A 20,565-nucleotide genomic window follows, 5' to 3' on the forward strand; every position below is an offset into this window, starting at 1 on the left:
ATAATCTAAAGCATTGATGATATTAAACAGAACCAGACCTGGACTCAATATGCCCTTCCAGAACAGTTTTCCAACCAGTTATGCACTCACCTTATAGTAGCTCCATCTAGGCTGTATTTCCCTAGTTTGCTTATGAGAAGATCATGTGAGATAGGATAAAAAAACCTTACTAAAGTCAAGATATACCACATCTACCAATTCCCCCCATCCACTAGGTTTGTTACCCTGTCAAAGAATGCTATTACGCTGGTTTGACATGATTTGTTCTTGATAAATCCATGCTGACTGTTACCTATCACCTTATTATCTTCTAGGTGTTTGCAAACTGATTGCTTGATTATTTGCTCCATAATCTTTCCAGGTACTGAAGTTAAGATGAGTGGTCTGTAATTCCCCAAATTGTCCTAATCCCCTTTTTATAGATTGGCACTATATTTAACCTCTTTCAATCCTCAGGAATCTCTCCGGTCTTCCATGACTTTTTCAAAGATACTTGCTAATCGCTCAGATATCTCCTCAGTCAGCCCCCTAACACGTCTCTCTCTCAAGCATATCAGACAATCTTGACTGTCTATCACAGATATTACAGACCTGTAAATGGCACACTGATTAAATGCTAGGGATCTCTGCATGATGAAAAACAGTCAGAGAACAAAGGGTGAACTACATAACTGAACTACAGCTATGAAAACTATGTAGAGTTTATTTTTAAAAGTTGGCTACTAGAGAAAACCAAAATTCAAGTTCAAGACTAACAGACTCCAAATCTCAACATGAGTGGTAAGAAGGAACTGACAGGGAAGCAACGAACAGACACCTTTTATACCCATGGCTCTGCACAAGGATAGCAGGGGTGCATACACCTATTGGTACTGCTGGAAAACGTCTTGAACTCACGTGCAGTGCGCACTTATACACCTACAGTGGAATCGATATGTGAAAAATCACTTGAAGGAGAAACTCAAATTATCTCAACTTTATCCTACTTACATTTTTAAGTTAATAACTTATTCATCTAATCATATTCAGATGGGCACCTCCTGACATATAAAGCACCAAAACGATTGCCAAATAATTTTTAATTATGATCATCAGTACTGGCAATTTATTTCTGATGCCCATGGGAAATGAGCTAAATAGAATAAAGTATCAGTTTCTATTTCTCCATATAGGGTACATACAATACTTACAAAACACAGACCTGTAAACAAAGTAGCATGTTATTTGACTTCTATAGAAAGTTCAGAAGAAAGTGCTATTAGGACACGTAAGATGTTAAGAGACAAGGTCAGTGAGGTAATATCTGTTACTGGACCAACTTCTGTTGATGAGAGAGAGAAGCTCTCAAGCTTGCACAGAGCTCTTCTTCAGGCAGCAACCAGGTCCCAAGATAAAAGATATTACCTCACCCACCTTGTCTCTCTACTATCCTGGAACCAACATAGCTGCAAGAACACTGCATATGTAGGATGTTGACATATTTGACACGAGATCCTTTGTTCTTTGTAACCAGCTCTCAGACAAAACAAACTCATTACATTAAACACATATGTTGCGGGGTATTTTTCCATAAGGGATATCACAGAAGGTATCTACAGAAAGCTCTTAACTTGTCAAAACTTATCATTAAGAGACGCATGTATGGATAATATTGACGGAATAATGTACTTACAATGAAAATTTGTTTCATGGACTTGGAGTAAAAATTAATCATCATCAGGAGGCAACCGGCCTTGATGCATTCAAGCAACGGCCCATTCAAACAAGGAGGAGTGGCCATTCCCCCCTAATCAGCTGGTGAAGTAATGCAAGACAACTGACTAGTCTTGCTCCCTTCCAAAACTATCAACTGAAAACCATCAGAGGCATCACCAAAAAATCAAAACCTCTTGGAGATCAAAAAGGAACATTACAACAGACAAAGTCTGCCCTGGCCATATATAGAAACAAAAGGCTGTTTTCAGTACAACACACAGAAGAAAGAGATACTCTAGCTGTGCAAAACAGTGAATTTTTAAGGGAATAGCTACTTTATTACATAAGAAAAGTAACTATTGATGAGTGTAGATTGCAGGCCTACGTTATGATTTTGTTTTGCATTGTAACTAGTTGTCTCCATCACTTTCTCTTATTTCTAGTTAAATCTTTATTCGTTTTTAAATAAACCTACTTTTCTTTTTTTATAAGTGCTCACAAGTACTGTGTGGTTTACAGGAGTGGTGGTTTAAAGTAAAACTGGAGTCAAGCTGGACAGAAGATCTGGAATTTCTGTGAGTAGCCAGAGTTACGGGCTATCATAAGGGAATTATTCAAAGGGATTTAGGGACTGCGTTGCACCTAGTAATAGCCTGCCAGACAAAGGAAGGGCTGTCATAAGCCTGGAGGAGCATGCTTGAGTGGATGGAGGCCTGGTGATTTCAGGGAACTGACACTCAGCTAGCACAAGAAAGACTCCCTCTCACTTAAGGCAGGGGTAATAAGGTAACACTCAGTCTTGAGTACCCAAAGAACCATCACAACAGGACATGAGGAAAATCCATTACTTTCTTAAAGTATTCAATTTAGATAGATAATCTCTAGATTAATTTTCAAATCTGTCACCAAATCTAGGTGTTTGACTCCTCCCACTCACCTGTCTGTGTGGGTCAGGCACACAATAGGTAGCGAGCGTGGAGAGCCCCTCAACCCTGCCACTCAGTTCCAGATGCGAGGGAGGAGAATGGCACCTAGGGTCTTCCCACTGTGGGAGCAAGGAGAGAATCTACACGGTGCCTCCCAGGACAAGGGAATGGACTGGAGGGCCTCTTTTGGGATTGGACTCTCCCAGGACAGGAGAATGGACACTAGGTCTCCACTGGGATTAGGACTGTTACATCTAAAGGAAATGGCCTGCCCTTTCATTCAGTAACAACTTTATTGTGGAAGATCATGCTAAATTCTTAGGACAAACTTTCACCAATATAGACACACAATTTATCTTGCTTAAAATAAGCGGTTTGGGACATGTCTGCTTTTTCTTCAAAAAGGACAAAATAATTGAAAAAAATCTGATCAATGGCAAGGGGTTGGAGCCAATGTGGTATGGTATCCTTCTATTCTCCCACACCACTACCTTTGTGCAACCGCTATGCAATTTGAGCTCCATCATTTTGGGAGCATGGCTTGTTGGTGAGTTTCCTCAGCCGGGAAAGAGCCACTTTTCTATGACATTACCGATCTGCAAACCCACAGGATCTTATTATTATTGTTCAATAATTTTGACCCTGTCAGCATTATCTTACAGGATTCTCACAACATGCTGTCAACCCACATAATAATCGGACTGATGATGCAGCCAAGTGCAACCAGAGAGCTTGGGACAGCATGGCTCTTGAAGGAGTCATGCTACTCTGGGAATTTGAGGAATTGCACAGAGATGAGGAGGCACTGAGCCACCTTATGAATACCTTGGATCTTCACAAATGCCTGAAGGTCTACAGGACTTCTCCAGGATTGGAATGCCATGCCCTTTGCCTGCTATACTAGGAATCAAATCTCAGTCCCCCTCCCTAATGGATGTTTCTATGGAAACTCCACTGCCTTTTCTATTTATCTTCAGCCTTCCCATGATTTGTTTGTTTATATATATATAAATGAATGAGAGGACATGATTGGCTTTTTAGAATTTTTGGTTGCTTTTGAAGTTAGAAATTTTCAAGATTTGGAGGGGACAAAAAAGACAGGGGGTGGGGAAGCCTTTCCCCTGTTATAAAACAGTTTACAGAAAAATATGAAAAATACAAGAACAATTCTTCAGAAGGCAATTTTATGTGGTCGACATTTTCCTATGCAACCCAGCATTTTTTTCTAGCATTCATCAAATCATATCAAGTTTGCAATTTTATATCCTGTTGGGAGACAGTTCAGGAGAAAATTGACTTAAAAGTAAACTAGGTCACAGTTTACATCAGAGGCACAGCAAACATGCAGAAAGTATGATGGTTAAACAAACATTTAAAGTAGTTCAGCCGTTTAATATTATGGAGCTTATACATCTGTTGCACAGCCACATTTTGAGTGAACTTTTTTTTATTACTCTCAGAGAAAGATACACAGAATGAGTATCAGATATCTGGAGTTGCACAGCATATCTGTGTTCATGTAAACTACAAAAAAATCCAGTTTCACGAGCAATTTAGTTTGCAAATTTTAAATTTACAATTCAGGATGGTGTACAATAGTAACTGATAAAGATGACCCTATTGATGCATATAGCAAGTTATCATGATGCCAAACAGAAATTCATGAGACAGAAACTAACATACATTTTGACATACTACAACCTAAAGAATGTAAATTGCCTGTTCATTTCAGTGTTTTTTCCAGTTGTGACTGTATTGTATACACAAATCTCCAGTTAGACCTGTGAGCTATTTGAGTCAATGACATTTCTTCTTTCCACTATTTGCACACACAGACATGACTATATTATTAATTGTCATGTTGGGAACCTGAGCTCTGAATGTTATAATGGTTTCCATGGCTCAGAACAATTTCAATAATTTTTTTTAAAACACTGCAAAGCAGGGAAAGATGGAGAGAGAGGAAGGTTAATTCTCTGACTAAATTTGAAAGCAAATTCTTTTAGGTAGCAATTCCAACACATTGGGCCAAATTCTCTTCTCATTTTACCAGTGTAAATTCAGAGTAACTCCATGAAGTAAATGGATTTATTCCAGTGTAACTGAGAGAAGAATTTAGGTCCTTTTATTTATTCCTATCAGTCATGGTATGAGTACTTTCCCTTTCATTTTCAGAACTGTAATTTATCATCCTACTCATGGTTTTGCAAACCTGGCACTACAAGATACTCAAGGGTGGGCTAATCATAACCCCCACTGATCCAACGATCGAATAAACTTTCACCATAGCACAAGCAAGATGGTCCATTTCAGCTCACTGTTTTCAAAGCAACACATTATAGTGTTTTACACGGGACAGCTGCAGGATATAAAACATGCTAGACAGTAAGATTTATGAATAGTAAATGTGAACTACAACTAATTTATAGAATGTAGGATTCTGTATCTGGCCCTTTTTGATCCGCTGCTGAAGGCTTTACTACACCCTACCCTAGGAAGAAGTAGCGACAGTGGGACCTACAGGCCTGATGAAAAAGGCTGCACACTTCACATTCAAGCTCTTTTCCTCATCTATTAGTCCATTCATAATCTTGCTGCCACTTCCATCTGTTCTCATTTCCCTTACTCCTCACTCCCCGTGTCTAGTTTTTCGCCTATCTTCCTTCTATCTGTGATGTCTCATATATCCAGAACACTGTTCCTGTCCTCATCTAATAAGCACCTTCTTTCTCTGTCCTCAAATTCCTCTTTGAAACCCACTGTTTCAAACAATGCCTCCTTTTTTTCATCAATGACCCCTTCCCCTCCACAGCTCTTGAGCCACATCTTCTCTAGTGTTTGATTGTCTTATATAGTTTTGTTTGGAAAGCACCAAATTTTTGGCACTATATAATGTTTGTAAAATTATTAACTGCTAACATTATAAAAACACCTGCAGACCAGCACTAAAACTGGTCTTTCTGATATCCAAAGAAAAGCAGATGAGTCAATTTGATGACAATTTTTATTAAACACTTAGTTACACTGTGCTCACTTCCCTTCTTAGAACATTTAGAAGATATAAAATATTTTATTTCTATTTCCTTCCATCCTGACTTCTGGATACTTTAATGATAAAATCTTTCCAATACAAGGAAAGACCTGAGAGAAAACTCAGATATATCCTGTTATTTCCCATACATTTCATTTCTAAAGAGTTTTTCCTTACTGTAAACGAAAGAAGGTGACAGCTGTCAATCCTGAAGCACCATAGGTTACAGAACTGATGTTAAAAACAACAAAATGTCTTTATACAGTCATGGAAACATTACTACACTTGTGCAAGATTATAATTCAATGAAGAAGTCCAGAAAAGATAAAAAATTCTTACCCGTTTTTCTGGGACATTTTGCTTCACAAACATTGTTAGCATGTCCAGATTCCCAGGATTCACAATGGTTTTTGTTCCAAAGACACCTTATCCCCGGACCAGCATTTTTACACAGTTCTTCATGTCTGAATGCTTCACAGTCTGGAGGCTTGTACACAAGGATATCATTCAACAGAACACTTGAAAAACCCCCAAATATGTACATGGACCTATTGATATAAGCAAGAGAATATAAAATAGCTGTTTTTATAAATAAAGCATTATTAAAGCTATACCCTCTTGATTTTTTAGCCAGCTTTACATATATTATGGCAGTATTCTTCCACAAATTAAGACTGACAGTGTTTCCCTTAAAAACCTCGAAGTTCATATTTTTTGTAAAGTTTGCTCCAAGATATGTCCACAAACGATATGTATTAGAAATATATAGAATAGCACACAGATAATGGGTGGAAAGATGGAAGAAGGACTATGCAGGGAACAGTATTCTTTTTTGGTGTGAGGTAATGAGAACATATACAGTATGACTAGATGGTCTGGTGTAAGAAACTGGGGACTGTCCAAAGAACATTTCTCTTTGAGATATAAGATTCAAGGACAAGCAACACCAGCTGGCAGTCGTATACATTTCTCTTAGGCAGCAGTACATTTCTGGACTTGAGGCCATGATTTTCTCATCTTCTCATTTAAAATTAAGAAGGTTTGAAGAATTAATCTAGATCTCTCCAGCAAAATATACTACTCAGAAGGGACTTAGTGTTTGGAAAAGCTACAGGGATCAATGGGCTCTGAGACACCTCCAAAGCAGTACACTTTATGTAAAAGAGCCATAATAATATAGTAAGATCTGAAGAACGACTGGGTATTTTTGCCTCTACTTTAATTAATTGTTAACAGCTAATTCTTAAAGCCTCAAATATAGTTGAGATAAGAATCTAAATCTTTTGAATTTCACTTATCACTATTTGTGAGAAAGTAGCAATAGCTACACTCTTTCATTATGAGCAATTCTTTTCTGCTAATGAAACAAACAATCTACACATATCTCATCAGTGAATGTGAAATGCTGTGTTTGCTGACCATTGCAATGTATTGCTGTTATTTATCTCAAGGAACTATTTTAATAAATATTACATATTATTGCATTACTTTTTAAGTCATGTTATATTCATGTTAAAGGATCTTATATACTCTACAATTATTGACACATTTACATTATTTACATGTTCAGATTATTGAAAAGTGATAAATCACGCAAAAAGGCAATATACAATTGTTGGCAATAAAGAGTCATTATTTATGGTATCAACAGCTGCCACATGTTAAAACATAAGCAAATCCATCAGAGAAGACTAATGAGAAAAATTTCTCTGAGGTCCTCCTGGCTAAGTTTCTATAAACACTTCCTTCAGAAGGGTAATGTTTGCCCTACAAACCTTTGGACAAAGCAGGGAATTTGGCCATCAGGCCCTGCAAACCTCAGATAATCTGCCAAAGGTCAAAATAATTAGCACAGAGGCCATGTGTGTCTACCAATGTAGCGATGTTGGTTTTCTTCTGTGGACAGCAACTCCTAAAAAGGACTGATGCAATTTGCAGGGGGGTTGCAAAAAGTAACGTAACCTAGAGCTGGTAACTCTTGGTACATACTGACTAATGATGATCACTGCATGGGAATCATGTAACTCTTACTTCACACAATGAGTAAATTTCTCCTAGCAGTTTATGATTTTTTTACTTTAACTCATACAGTGTGTTACTAAATGAAAGAGAATTTATACATTATATCCCAGTTTTACTATATTTGGTGTTGGATTTCAAACCCATTCTAAGTCACAATAGTGAAAATGTCCTCACCATATATTAAGCATTAAGGGATCGTTGTTCATCTTGATGGAGAAAGTGAATTGCCCCCTTTAACTGTAGGAATGGGGCTAATTCATCAGGCTGGTAGGAAAGGGATGTTGCCCCTTTAAGCACCCTCCATAAGGATTATCTGTTCCAGGTAAAGATGCAGGAAGAAATACAACCAGATGAGGTCTGTTGGGGACAGGGGAAACGCTGTCCCTTCCCTTGTCCCAGCTGACCAGAAGTGGGGGGGTATTTATACCCAGGGTAGTTCCAAAAAAGCCTCTTTAATGCAGACCAGGCTAGCAGCACTGACCCTCACATCCATGGAAGTTGTTAAAATACCAGTTTTCATTTTTATCTGCTGCAACCATTATGCTACTTGCCCCTTTTTTCATGGGGGCTGGGAAGGAATTTTCCCTCACTACCAGAAAGGTTGAGGCTACATGTTTTTTTCACATTTTGCAGAGGGTTATGGACCTGCTGGAGTAGGAAAGAGGGGTTGGGCTATAATGTCATAACTCATTATGTAAGCACTTGGCGGATGTCCAGTACAGGTATTCTGTATGGAACAGATATGGTAATCAGTAAAGGATTTAAATGAAGCATCCTTTAAAGGAGTTACAAAAGGGAATTTGGGGCTTCTGCAACCGGTATAAGTGGGGAGTCAATCCCTCCCCCTTCAAATCCCGCTTAATGCTCACAAAGGGGGTGGTGATTTTCAGAAGCAGAATGCGTGGGATCAGGATTAGAAAGAGGGAGGGCTAATGGCAGCCCCCTGAGTATGTGAAAATATATTATATGGTATTACCGGCACTGTACAATTTATCTGCCCGGTAATCCCTAATATTAAAGAAAAAAGTTGTAGCCTAATCAAAAAGCATATCCAGTGCCCCCTGTCCTTCTGGCAAAGCCAGACAAATATTCCACCAGCAGGTTTATATAAATATTCTCTACATCAACCTGTTCCACAGCTACCGCAAATAAATAATTTGATGTAGTGATGACCAGGATATGTAAATCTGTACTTGAGGACTACTATTCATGTTAATAAATAACATCAATTGTACATGAAATTGCACTTTATATAAATTTAACTGTCATCATGGGTTTTTTTTTTCTTCCTGCAAAAATGGTCAGAGATGTTTAAAACATGCTTAATTTACCCATTACTGACAACTGCAGCGTGCCCAAATCTGTTCACATCTCGATGCAGATTAGGTTTTGGTAAAATTCTCCATTCATCACAAGCTAAAAGACAAAAGGAAAACATATGATTTCCTATAATAAAGTTTCAAGAGACTTTCACAAAATATATTACATATGTAAATGCCAAGATTAAATCAAAGCCATATGGGCTATATTTAGGAAAGTAACATTTTGAAACATCTCTTTTTCAAATGCCTTAATTACCAATGCTAATATATTGTACCCACTTGAAAAATAAATATTCTCTCTGTTCTAGGATATGTTTGTATCCTATAAGTATTTGCATATATTTAAATACTTAAATTAAAAATAAGTTTTATCCTCATGATAACTAATTTTTCAAATGTTAGGGTAACATATAAAGAAGTCCAAAGCAAAAGTCACTTCAATGTAAACTTCAAGTCATTGCAATACAAAAACTTTAGCCTGGTTATGTAGACAGAGTGGTTTTTTGTTTAAGTATAAGTATATTGTCCTTAACTTTAAAGCCAAAGGTGGTCTTGAGAAAAAATATAAAAGCAATATATTGCTGCAATGTACAGTCTGCTTTATTCTTTCAAACACACTATCAGATATGAAATTTCTTATACTCTTTCCCTGCACTTAACCTCAGGACAGCATGCTTTTGTCACCAATACTGTGCTATAAATCAGGTTGGTGGGTTTTTTTGTTTTGTTATGTTTTATATTTTTTTACACAGAATACCCATAGGTGAGTAATTGTGAGATTTTAAAATATCGCCTAAGGAATTCAAACCAGCAAAAATGCCTATTTGTTAATATGAGCATGTACAAGGGCAATCGTCAGAGAGAAATATTGTATTATCAAACATTGGAGGATGAAAAGTACACATGAAGCCAACTATAAAATAATGAGCCAGGCTGACCTACCTTAAAGCACTTTTACAGCTGTGCAGGGAATTAGGTTTGTTGACTAAGTAATTAAGGTCACCTTTGGATCCACATGCAAATTAAATTTGCAATGCAAATTATTTATAATGTTGCAGAGATGCTTTGTATTTTTAATATAAAATTATCAAGTTAAGATGTGCAAGAGCTGTTGCAAACCCATTTTATAGGGGGGGGAAGGATGGGATAGCCAATTAGGTATAATGGCTCTTGATAATCACAAGAGAATACCTCTTCACACAGGACAAGAAAAATTATTTTGTGAAGGTGGGATACCTGATAAACAAGAGGCACACAGCAAATGTACAGATTTTTTAAAAAGTTATGTATTTTTAGTGCTAAGGAGTGCTAAACAAACATAAAAAAGACAACTTCTCCAAAAATGTTATAACCTAGAGAGAGAACACAGAGATAAAGAAGGTTGAGAAACTATGAGACGCTTTCATTCACATATAATTTATAGGAAAATAGAGAACTGTTTGAGGCATTATGGGAGAAACTCTTTGTTTGTTTTCTTCTCTCTCTCCTTTAAAAAAAAAAAAAAAAAAAAAAAAAAAAGAAAGATGCATGTAGGATCATAGAGGAAATTCGAGCAATGAAGAAAGGCATGGTTATTTGTTACTTTTCTTGAATCAAAACAATTTACGTCTCTATAATCTGAAAAACATATGATAAACACAAAGGTGTAATCAAAATGAGACAGGCAAATTTTTTGAAGTTCAAAGACCTTTAATCAGAGCCAAATTCTCTTATCTGAAATGTGAAAACAAAGTATCTTTCATATAGACATCAAAATGGCAGTGATTTCAACATCAGATGGTGACAATCAATTTACCAATCTCAGGAGACAAGAAAGTAAAGCAACTTTTCATTCAGTGTCATCCAAGACCAAGATATCTCAAAATCTCTCTACTTCCTTAATCTCCTTCCCCCAATCACAAGCTTCCCATCCATGCATTAATATACCTCATCTCCTAAACCATCACAAACATCTCCTCATGCTTTTTACTGCCCAAATTGAGTAGTAAACAACAGTGTGTGCTAAGGAGATGTTGTCCTGTGGTTGTTCTTAAAACAACAACTTCAGCAAAACAGGTCACAGAAGGAAAGGTTACTTACCTTGAACAGTAACTGGAGTTTTTCAAGATGTTTAATTTCGCTGAGTGCTCCACTTACGACGCATATGAGCTCTGGCACCTTCAGTCAGAAATTTTTGGCAGCCATGCCTATTCAGTCCGCATATGCACACTAGCTATCATCATACCATGTATTGGGGGTATATAGGGGCTGTGATGGACAAATCTCACTCAGTTCCTTCTCTACTGCAAGTCCTATGGAGATTAAACTCCAAAGCAGGGAAGGAGGATGGATAGTAGAACACCCATAGAGACAAACACCTTGAAGAATTCCAGTTACTGTACAAGGCAAGCAACTTCTCTTTCTTTGAGTGATGTCCCTATGGGCACTCCACTTCAAATGACTCCTGAGCAGCACTCCTTAAAGAAGGCGGGTGCTTTGGCATAGGCTCTAAAACTGACTGGATGAGGCAGTCCCAAATGCAGCATCTACTCAGAATGTATGCACTAGACCGCTATTCTCTGTGAATCGACGGATGGAGGACCATGTGGCAGCTTTGCAGATTTCCCTGATAGGAACGTCCTTTAGTAGGGCAACAGAGGTGGACTGCAATCTGGTGAAATGCATTATAACCCTAGGAGGTGCAGAATGTTAGCAACTTCATAGCAGGCAAGAATACAACCAGAAACCCATTCAGAAAGTCTCTGGGTGGAGACAGGTCTTCCTTCAACTCTATCTGTTACCGAAACAAATAATCAAGGGGAAGCCCTAAAGGATCTAGTCCTGTCCAAATGTCCAAGGTGTGAAGGATGGCCTATTAGACTGATGAGATTTAGGGTGAAAAACTGGCAGATGAATCATCTGATTGATGTGAAAATCCAAGGTAATTTTATGTAAGAATCGGGAATCCGATCAGTGCAATATCTTGACTTTAAAGAAAACAGTTTTGGAGGAGGGTCACTATCAAATCCCCAAACTCACCAACTCTGTGAGCAGAGGCAATAGCCACCAAGTCATCTTCTGCATGTATAGGTTTAAGATTGAACATATGACCAGGGGTTCAAAGGGAGGTTTCATCAGAGAGTTAAAGACTAATTTCTAAAAGTAGGCTGCAGTGGGCTCCCTGAGGTGTGGAAACAGGTTGGATAATACTTTGATAAACTAGAAGTTGCAAGGTGAGCAAACACCGAAAACCCTCCACTGGAGCTTGGAACACTGTTATGGCCACTGGGTGAACATTAATGGAGCTCAGAGAAAGGCCTACATTCTTGAAACCATAAAGGTACTATAAGATCTCAGAGAAGGGACAGTCAGAAGGAAACAGGTATTATAGGGTACACCAATGATAAATTCTCTTCCATTTCTTAAGATAAAAATAACCATTTTTCTAGTTTATTCTTTCTGACTATTCAACAGAACCTCTGAAACCTCTTTAGAACAGAAATGTTCTAACCCTGTCTAGCCAACGAGGTACCAAGCCTTGAGTCAGAGTGTTCAGGTTGAGAAAAAGAAAATTTCCCAAGGGCTGAGAATTAATGGAAAATTGATAGCAGGATGAGAGAAGAGGCCAATTAGTTATGGAAACCATACCTGATTGGCCAAATCGGGGCAATTAAGATGACTGTGGCTCCATCCTGCTTGATCTTTTTTAAGACTCTGAGGAAAAGAGGTGTTGGAAGACAGGTATATAACAGATTCTTCAACTGGGTTATAAGAAAGACATTTTCCAGGGAATGGCAACCTAGAGTGTCTTCTCAAGCAAACCTTTTACACTTCCTATTGGTGACAGTAGCAAAAAGATCTATTTCTGGGAAACTCCAGGTGAGCAATATCTCCAAGTATGACAGTTGTCGAGTTGGTAGCCTATAGAGCTAGCTTTAGCCTTTTTCTTAACTTAGCAGTAATACAAGAAACCTGCAGGCCTGTATCCTGTAAGGCATTAGCTTAAGTAGTTAGATAAGGCTTTGAGGCCTATGAACTTCAATAGATAAATTGCCCAACAGTCACCCTTAGATTTGGGGAACTGGGAATAGTCTGTTTACAGGGGTAGCTTGTACAAAATACCAGGTAACCGCAGGAACATAGAAATGATGCTAGGCTTGGATATTTAAGGACAGAAACGTTGGCAGTTGCTTAACCATGAACTTGCTTGGCAACAAATGGAGAATATGGTAATAAGCTAAAATCATTAACATATTAACCTATAGGATAAAGACACCCCAACATTATTAGAGTAAGGAAGTTATATATGGACAAAAAGGCTAGGCGTTTGTATGAATATTCAAGACAGACCCTAGTCCCTCTAATAGGCCAGACCACCATGTAAAGGGGTTAATGGATGATCGGAATCATTTAGCATGCCAAGGAGAGAGCATGATCTTTTGTCTCTTATCACCAGATGCCTAAGGAAGGGTGGGAGTATAAGTGAGGAATAGTACAAGATATTACCTTAACTCTGTATTTCTTTTATCTTTTTAATGTGGTTTGGAACATTTTTGTCTTCATCAATTGTGCTAATAAAAGTGGTTAAAGCTTTGCTTTGACTTCAGTGAGTTGCATCATTGGGCGTGGCATTATTGTGCACACTAAGATTCCCAGCTAGATATTGAATTTAATAACCTGAATTCTGTTGTGATTGATTCTGGGACTTGAACCCCACAATCACCAGCTCTTTAAACTGGTAATTAATTGGATATCAATAACAGAATCAGTAACCACCAAAGAACTGGGCAACAAGTTCCGACTCATGATCCTAAAAGAAGTGCCTGCTGAGACTCTCAGCTATGCTATTTTGTAAGCAAGGTAAGTAAACAGCTGAAATAAGAATACGGTAGTCTATACACTGAGACAAATTGCTGGCTCGGCTATTGTGGGTCCCGCACTTTTCTTTTTCGTGGAGGGTCATGGTGCCCTGTGTGGCACCTATTTCCAAGCATTGGCCAGCCTGGTAATGCCGTTCTTTCAGCTTCTGGGGTTCGGCAGACAAGCCTCCCTCCCAATGTTATCCTTCACCTGGTTCTCTTGTATTTCTTGTAAATCACCACACTCCTCCAAGTCTCTCACCAGGTCTCCTTCTCTTACCAATTGCCTGGCTGGAGCAGGGGTTTTTATCAGGCCTTTGGCTGGGTCTTAACTGGCCTCAGGTGCTTCTAATTAACCTCCCCTCAGTTCACAAGGAACAAGACCTGGATCATTTTAGATATTATACATCTCCCTTCTATCACTCTCTGGTTGCCCCCTAGTCCTGCTGTCTCACAACACGAATTCCATAACTTCATTGCTTCTGCAAAAAAGGAAGGGGATCTCACTCCCCGACAATTTATTTAGTACCTAGTGGGCCTGTTTGTTATCATCATCAAGGGACAATCCGGCAAAAGAAAGAATTGATGGCACACATATTTGATAGCCTTGAGCTCCAGAAGTTTGATATGGAGAGTGGGTTCCCAGGTGGTCTACCTTCCCCAAATGGTGTGCTTGTAAGAATGAACGCCCCATCCTAGAAGAGACGCATTCAAAACTATGGTGCTGGTGAGGGGTGGACAGGTGAAGGGGTCTCTTGAGCAGACTCTGCCTGGATTGTTCCATCTGTGGAGGAAGAATAGCACTTGGCAAGGAAAGGAGAGTAACTTTTTTAAACAATTTGTTGTGGGTATAAACCATCCTGGGCCAGTTTTGGAAGCAGTGAAGATGTTACTGTGCATGTGATGTCACAAAAGTGCATGCTGCTATGTCACCAAGGAGCTACAGGCATAACATGGCAGTTACCTGAGGTCTCATTTGGAATTGCCTAATCAAATGCTTTAGCATAAGAAACCAATAAACTCTGGATGTTGAAGCAGCATTCAGGGTGGCCCTTATGAACACTATTTACTGAATAAGTAAGAGAAAAGGCTTCTCAGTGCAAGATCTAACATGCTGAATAGAGTCAGATTTCTTGACAGCAGCTTGAACGTCAGTGTAAGAGCATCATTTGAGCAGCCAATCATTGAGCTAAGGGAAGACAATCAATCCCTATTGACAAAGTTGGGCAGTAACCATTGCCATAACCTTGGTAAACACCCTGGGGCTGTAGAAAGCCTGAAGGGGAACACACAATATTTAAAGTGTTCTTGATTGATGACAAACTGAACACATCTCTTGTGAGAAGGATAATTGTGATGTGAAAGTATGCATCTTATAGGTATGAGGATTGCGAACCAGTATTCTGGACCTAGATATGGTATAAACTACAAATGTCACCATCCTGAACTTCTGCACCTTAATGAAAGCATTTAGCATCCTGAGATCTAGGACTGTTCTCCATTTGCTCTTCTTTTTGGGAATCAAGGTATTTGGAATAAAATCCTTTCCCTCTGTGCTGGATGGGAGCTGGTTCCATGATGCCTATTTAGAGAAGGAAAAGAACCTCTGGTCTTAGCAGAGGTTTTTTGAGATGGGTCACTAAAAAGGGAGAAGAAATTGGGTTGGGGTGAGGATATGGAATGGAAATGGAGAGAGTAATCCAATGTTATAACCTCCAGAACCCATGGGTCAGAAGTAATCTGTTCTCATGAGGTGCAGAAACAGAAGAGATGATCTCTAAAAGGTGGGAGGACAGGGGTATGATATTGCAGATTCAGATCTGGAAAGTTGGAATATTCATGACTCCTGATCAAGGAATCAAAATGAATTCTTGGCTGATGAGGATGGTTGAATTGTCACAGCCATTAGTCAAGGGTTTTTTCTTCTGCAGCCCATGTTTCTTTTTAGGAAGTTCTGACGATCTTTGGTAGGTAGAAATTTGAGACAAACAAGATCATCAAGCAGTCTGTGACCTATGGAATCTCTTCTTGTTTGCAGGTGTATAGATATCAAGTGAATGGAGGGTCTCCCTTGAATCCTTGAGAGTGCGTAAGGATTCATCTGTGGACATACTGAATAACTTAAGCCCACCAAAGGGGAAGGTCTTCGACCATATTTGTAGCTCTTGGGATTCCTGAAAATGCAAACATGAGGCTTGGCATATAACAGCTGTGGAGATGAAGCCAGTTGCCATATCAGCTCAATCAAAGGAAATTTGCAAATTCATTCTCACCAGGAGCTAGCCTTCACCAGTGATGGCCTGAAACTGTTCTCTGGGATATTGCAGGAGATGTTCAATAAAAAAATTTAACTTTTCCAGTTGACTTGGGTTGAATTTAGTAAGCAGTGCCTGGTAATCAGCAATTCTGAACTGCGATGCAGATGAGTAACTCTTGCGAACAAAGAACCAAAGTGCTTTTGGTCTTTATCATGCATGGTGGTTTTGGAATGATATTGCCTATGGTCACCGCATCCACAGTCAACAAGTTAAGGGGCTGGATGTGTGAACAAAAACTTCAAACCCCTAAAGGAACACAGTACATTTTATCTGCCTGTCACATTGTGGTGTGCAATGCAGACCAGTGAGGGATTGGGTCACCTGCCCTGTAATCCTCCGTACCTTAAATGCTCCGCTGCTGTGGCTCACAGCCTGGATACAGACAGACAACAGACAAGCATGCAGTCCCCCCAATGTCTGAGTACTTTACAGCTCTGGTTCAGCACTCTAGTCACTATCACCCAGTTACTTTATGTGGGATAACCCCAAACATACTCCCAGTCCCGAATTTCCACAAAACCATCTCCCCTGAAGTGTCTATTCCTCTCCTGGTACATTTAGAGAAGCTATTAAGTTTGCTGTTCTGTTTAAAGAAACAGTACATGTGAAGCTTACCACCTTGCTGCAGTTAATCAAAGCACTGGATTGGTTTATAAGAAAAAGTAAAACAAGTTTATTAAACAAAATGCATAGGTTAAGTGATACCAAGTAGAAGGAATAATGCTTAGAATGGGTTACAAATACACACAAGTAGGAATATACTTCTAAGTGAAACAATTTCAGCCAGCTACAATCTTTGCCAAAGCAGCTCCCACCTACAATCAATTTCCAGAGACTTCAACCCCCTTGGTTGAAAGACCCATCTTTCTGCAATCCAGAGCACTCTGGCCTCTTTAGTCCCTCAACTGATGGATAATTTAGGGATTCTCTGCTGCTCCCTTTATAGTCCAGTAAACTGTACTATAACTATACAGTTCACTGAGCCTGTTTCAAGAGGCAGGAAGGCTTTCTGGGAGTATCATCTCCACCCCTCATTGAGATTGGAAGTAGTTATCCTTCCCCATATGCTCTCTTGATGATTTTGTTTACTCTTCATGTAAATATGTCTTCATTGTCTCTGCCTGATGACCAGGCTGGTCAGACAAGCAAATACACAGTCCTTTGTGATCTGGACATGCTGACTCCCCAACTAGCTTGTGATCTTTCACGTTTCTGTTTACCACATATGTAAATTGGAATCCCACTGTCATTAGTCAACCCTGCTTTATTTGTAATCAAGACCTGGGCAGACTTGTTTTCTACTTCATTCAATAGAGACTTTAAAACATAGTATCACAGAACATCCATAACTCCTCATATTGTATTAATACATACATTTCACAATAATATTAATCTTTAATGTATCATTACTTTTTCATGACACCTTTTAGATACAGATTATGACAACAATAACTTGGGGTACACTGGTCAAGCCACCTGAAACTCGCTGCTAGACACCAAGGAATCCCTTTCCTTATGGGCTTGGGATGCTGTTAAGATCACACTGCCCTTGCCAAATTGTCCTGGCAGGCTTGAGCAATGACTCATTTATAGGCAAAGCTACTTGTGTGCAAGAGGATGTATGAAGAATGTCCAACAGTCAACCTACGATCTCTTGGACTTCTTCCAAGTAGATTTGGAGTGTGTCAGTCTCTCAATCAAATCTTGCCACCACCTATGTGTTATGGAGGGTAGGGGACTCATAACTGCCTTGTCAGGGAGAGGATGAAGAATTATTCATTTGAGTCTCCGTCGGCTTTTTTTCTTGCTCTTCAAACAGTGTCTCCCATGGTGGGGACTGATAGGAAGTGGGTGAATAGGACAGGAGAGTGAGGTCTCTGATGCTCAACCCAACAGCTAGGTGTCTTGGAGAACTATTAATGGTAGGCTGCGCAAGAATCCCAATATGACCATTGGGGAGCCCACAAATTAATTATACCAAGGGTTGTTTGGAACAGCTCAAGGCTGTCTGTATCTTGAAGTGTCCCTTGAAGATAAGACTCTAGGGGAATCATGAGTGTGTTGACAATAGAAGGAATCTTGGCTAGAAAATTGGGAGTGAGAACAACTCTTGTCTCCATAGTCCAAAGGGGGGCAGACAACAGTGAAGTAGCAGATTGTCTATCCATTCCCAAGGGTATCAGGGAACTAGCCTGTACCAGAGAGAGAAGTGGTACCAAGGATAAAATAGGTTTCAGGATCCAGAGCCTTCCCGCACTCAATAAGGGAGACTCAGATTCATCTGCAATGGTTGTTCTCTGGAGAATCTGAATTCCTGCAGTACTAAGTGGATCTGTGTGGAAACTGAACAATTCGTTGCAGTAGAAGCCTGTGTTGAGGGTGGTGCAGAGTGCACCAGTACTGGTTGACTGGTGGATCTGGATACTGTAGAAGTGAAGGTTGCAGTCAGTACTACCATCAGAGTCCCTAGCACCTCGATTGTGCTTTGATGATACCAAGGCATGCTTTTGTATTGAAAGCTGGGTATCATGGAGCTCAGATATAGTTGCGGGTTTGAATGTAGAGGGACCCCCAGTACCGAGACTGCTTGAAGCCTCAACATTACCCATCATGGGGTGCAAGGTCTCCGGTACAGCAAGCCTTCTAAGGCAAGCTTCTTTCTGAGGAGATTTGGAGCTACTCTTGACAGAATTCAATTTTTTATTTATTTGTTTGTTTATTTTATAATTTTGATGGATAATAATTTATTTTAAGAATGTTTTTCTATTTTTATCATCAATTTCAATTTTTGGTTGTGGAAAATTATGAGGATGTCAGATATTATTTAATGGGAGTACACATTGAGATTGAAAAAGTTAAAGCTTTGTGACTGTTAACAAAACTGTCAAAATCTCATGCTAAAATATACAAACTAAACAACCTCAAATCAAACTCTAAGAAGTTCTCAAGTTGCATTTTTCTTACTTTGTGTTTCTGTAAATTTCAAGTATGGATGGAAATATTTTTTGTCAGTGTGTGTGTATGGCAAAATTGACATTTACTGACCTTTACCAATAAAAATTGAATCCTTCCAAGCTTAACTATGAAGAATGAATGGGAGAACTAGCTAAATGAGTAGGCATCACTAGATGTTCTGTCTCAAGCCAAGGTGGTTGAGAAGGAACTGAGGACAGTTCATCCATCAGAGCCCTGTCTACTCTCAATACAGGGCACAAGGATAGTTAGGGAGCATGTGAGGACTGAACGGGCACTGTTGCCAAAAAACTCCAATCAAAGGAGCAAGGGGCACATGTGCACCTGAAATAGAGCACCCATAGGGACATTACTTGAAGAACTGCCAGCTCTAACACTAGGCCAGCAATGTATCACTTTTGATCACAAGTGTTAGAGCAAGGTGAGGATGATATTAAATACAAAGATGTGTGTAGCCAATATCCCTGTAGAAGAACAGCAGTACTGAATGCAGTTATAGAATTTAAATTACACAAGAGCTTCAGACAGTTATATTATTTATTGGAAAATAAAAGTGACGAACAATTATGAATTCAATTTCTATTTCAGGAACATTTTTTCATTTAAACAATACAAGGCAGGCATATTTTATCCTTATAGTCTCCCAGCATTATCTTGTACGTTTTACTGTAAATTCAAGTTACTTCAGCTACAATTCAGTACCTATTAGCAGAAAGAACGGTTACTTACCTCATAACTGTTGTTGTTTGAGATGTGTTGCTCATGTCCATTCCCAATTAGGTATGTCTGGTGCCAGAATTTTTCCCTTAGTGGTACCTGTAGGGCCAGCTCTAGCAACCCCTGCAGCAGTACGTGTATGCGCCCACATACAGGCACTGCCGACCCCTCCTCCTTCTCCATTCCTTCTTGCCGGAGCTCTGAGGGGAAGGAGGGTAGGTGTGGAATGGACATGAGCAATACATCTCAGAGAACAACAGTTATGATGTAAGTAACCATTCTTTCTTCTTCGAGTGCTTGCTCATGTCCATTCCCAATAAGATGACTTACCAGCAGCATCCCTGGAGGCCGGCAGGAGTCCATGGACATTATGCTCGTAGCACCACTCTGCCAAAGCCAGCATCATCTCGAGCTTGCTGTGTTATGGCATAGTGGGAGGCGAAGGTTTGTACTGATGACCAGGTAGCGGCTCTGCAAATGTCCTATATTGGGATATGCGCTGGGCCCTTGTTGAGTGGATCATCAAGGATATTGGAGACATGACCTCTGCCCACTCGTAACAAGCTGGAATATAGGCTGTGATCCATGTCGAGATTCGTTGCAATGGCGCCGGAAGTCCTTTCATCCGCTTGGCAACCACAATGAAAAGCTGCGTGAAATAACAGAAGGGTTTGGCTCTCTTGATGTAGAAAGCTATGACTCTCTTAACATCAAGGGTGTGCA

The 20,565-nt window shown here is 39.4% G+C and overlaps 1 protein-coding gene across 4 annotated transcripts in view; it reads right to left on the reverse strand.

Annotated features, from left to right (window-relative positions):
* Positions 1-20,565, reverse strand: part of ATRNL1 (attractin like 1) — a 944,263-nt gene that overhangs the window by 679,454 nt on the left and 244,244 nt on the right. For all 4 annotated transcript variants that reach the window (XM_067537030.1, XM_067537032.1, XM_067537033.1 and 1 more), the window contains exons 11-12: positions 9,006-9,090; positions 5,992-6,200 (exon numbers count right to left, since the gene is read on the reverse strand). In XM_067537030.1, the coding sequence (XP_067393131.1) occupies positions 5,992-6,200; positions 9,006-9,090 (294 nt within the window). The remainder of the gene's footprint in view (positions 1-5,991; positions 6,201-9,005; positions 9,091-20,565) is intronic.

This window comes from Emydura macquarii, unplaced genomic scaffold, assembly GCF_026122565.2.
Source record: "Emydura macquarii macquarii isolate MOO-44397 ecotype Brisbane River unplaced genomic scaffold, CSIRO-AGI_Emac_v2 contig_3692, whole genome shotgun sequence".
NCBI classification, from domain to species: Eukaryota; Metazoa; Chordata; order Testudines; family Chelidae; genus Emydura; species Emydura macquarii.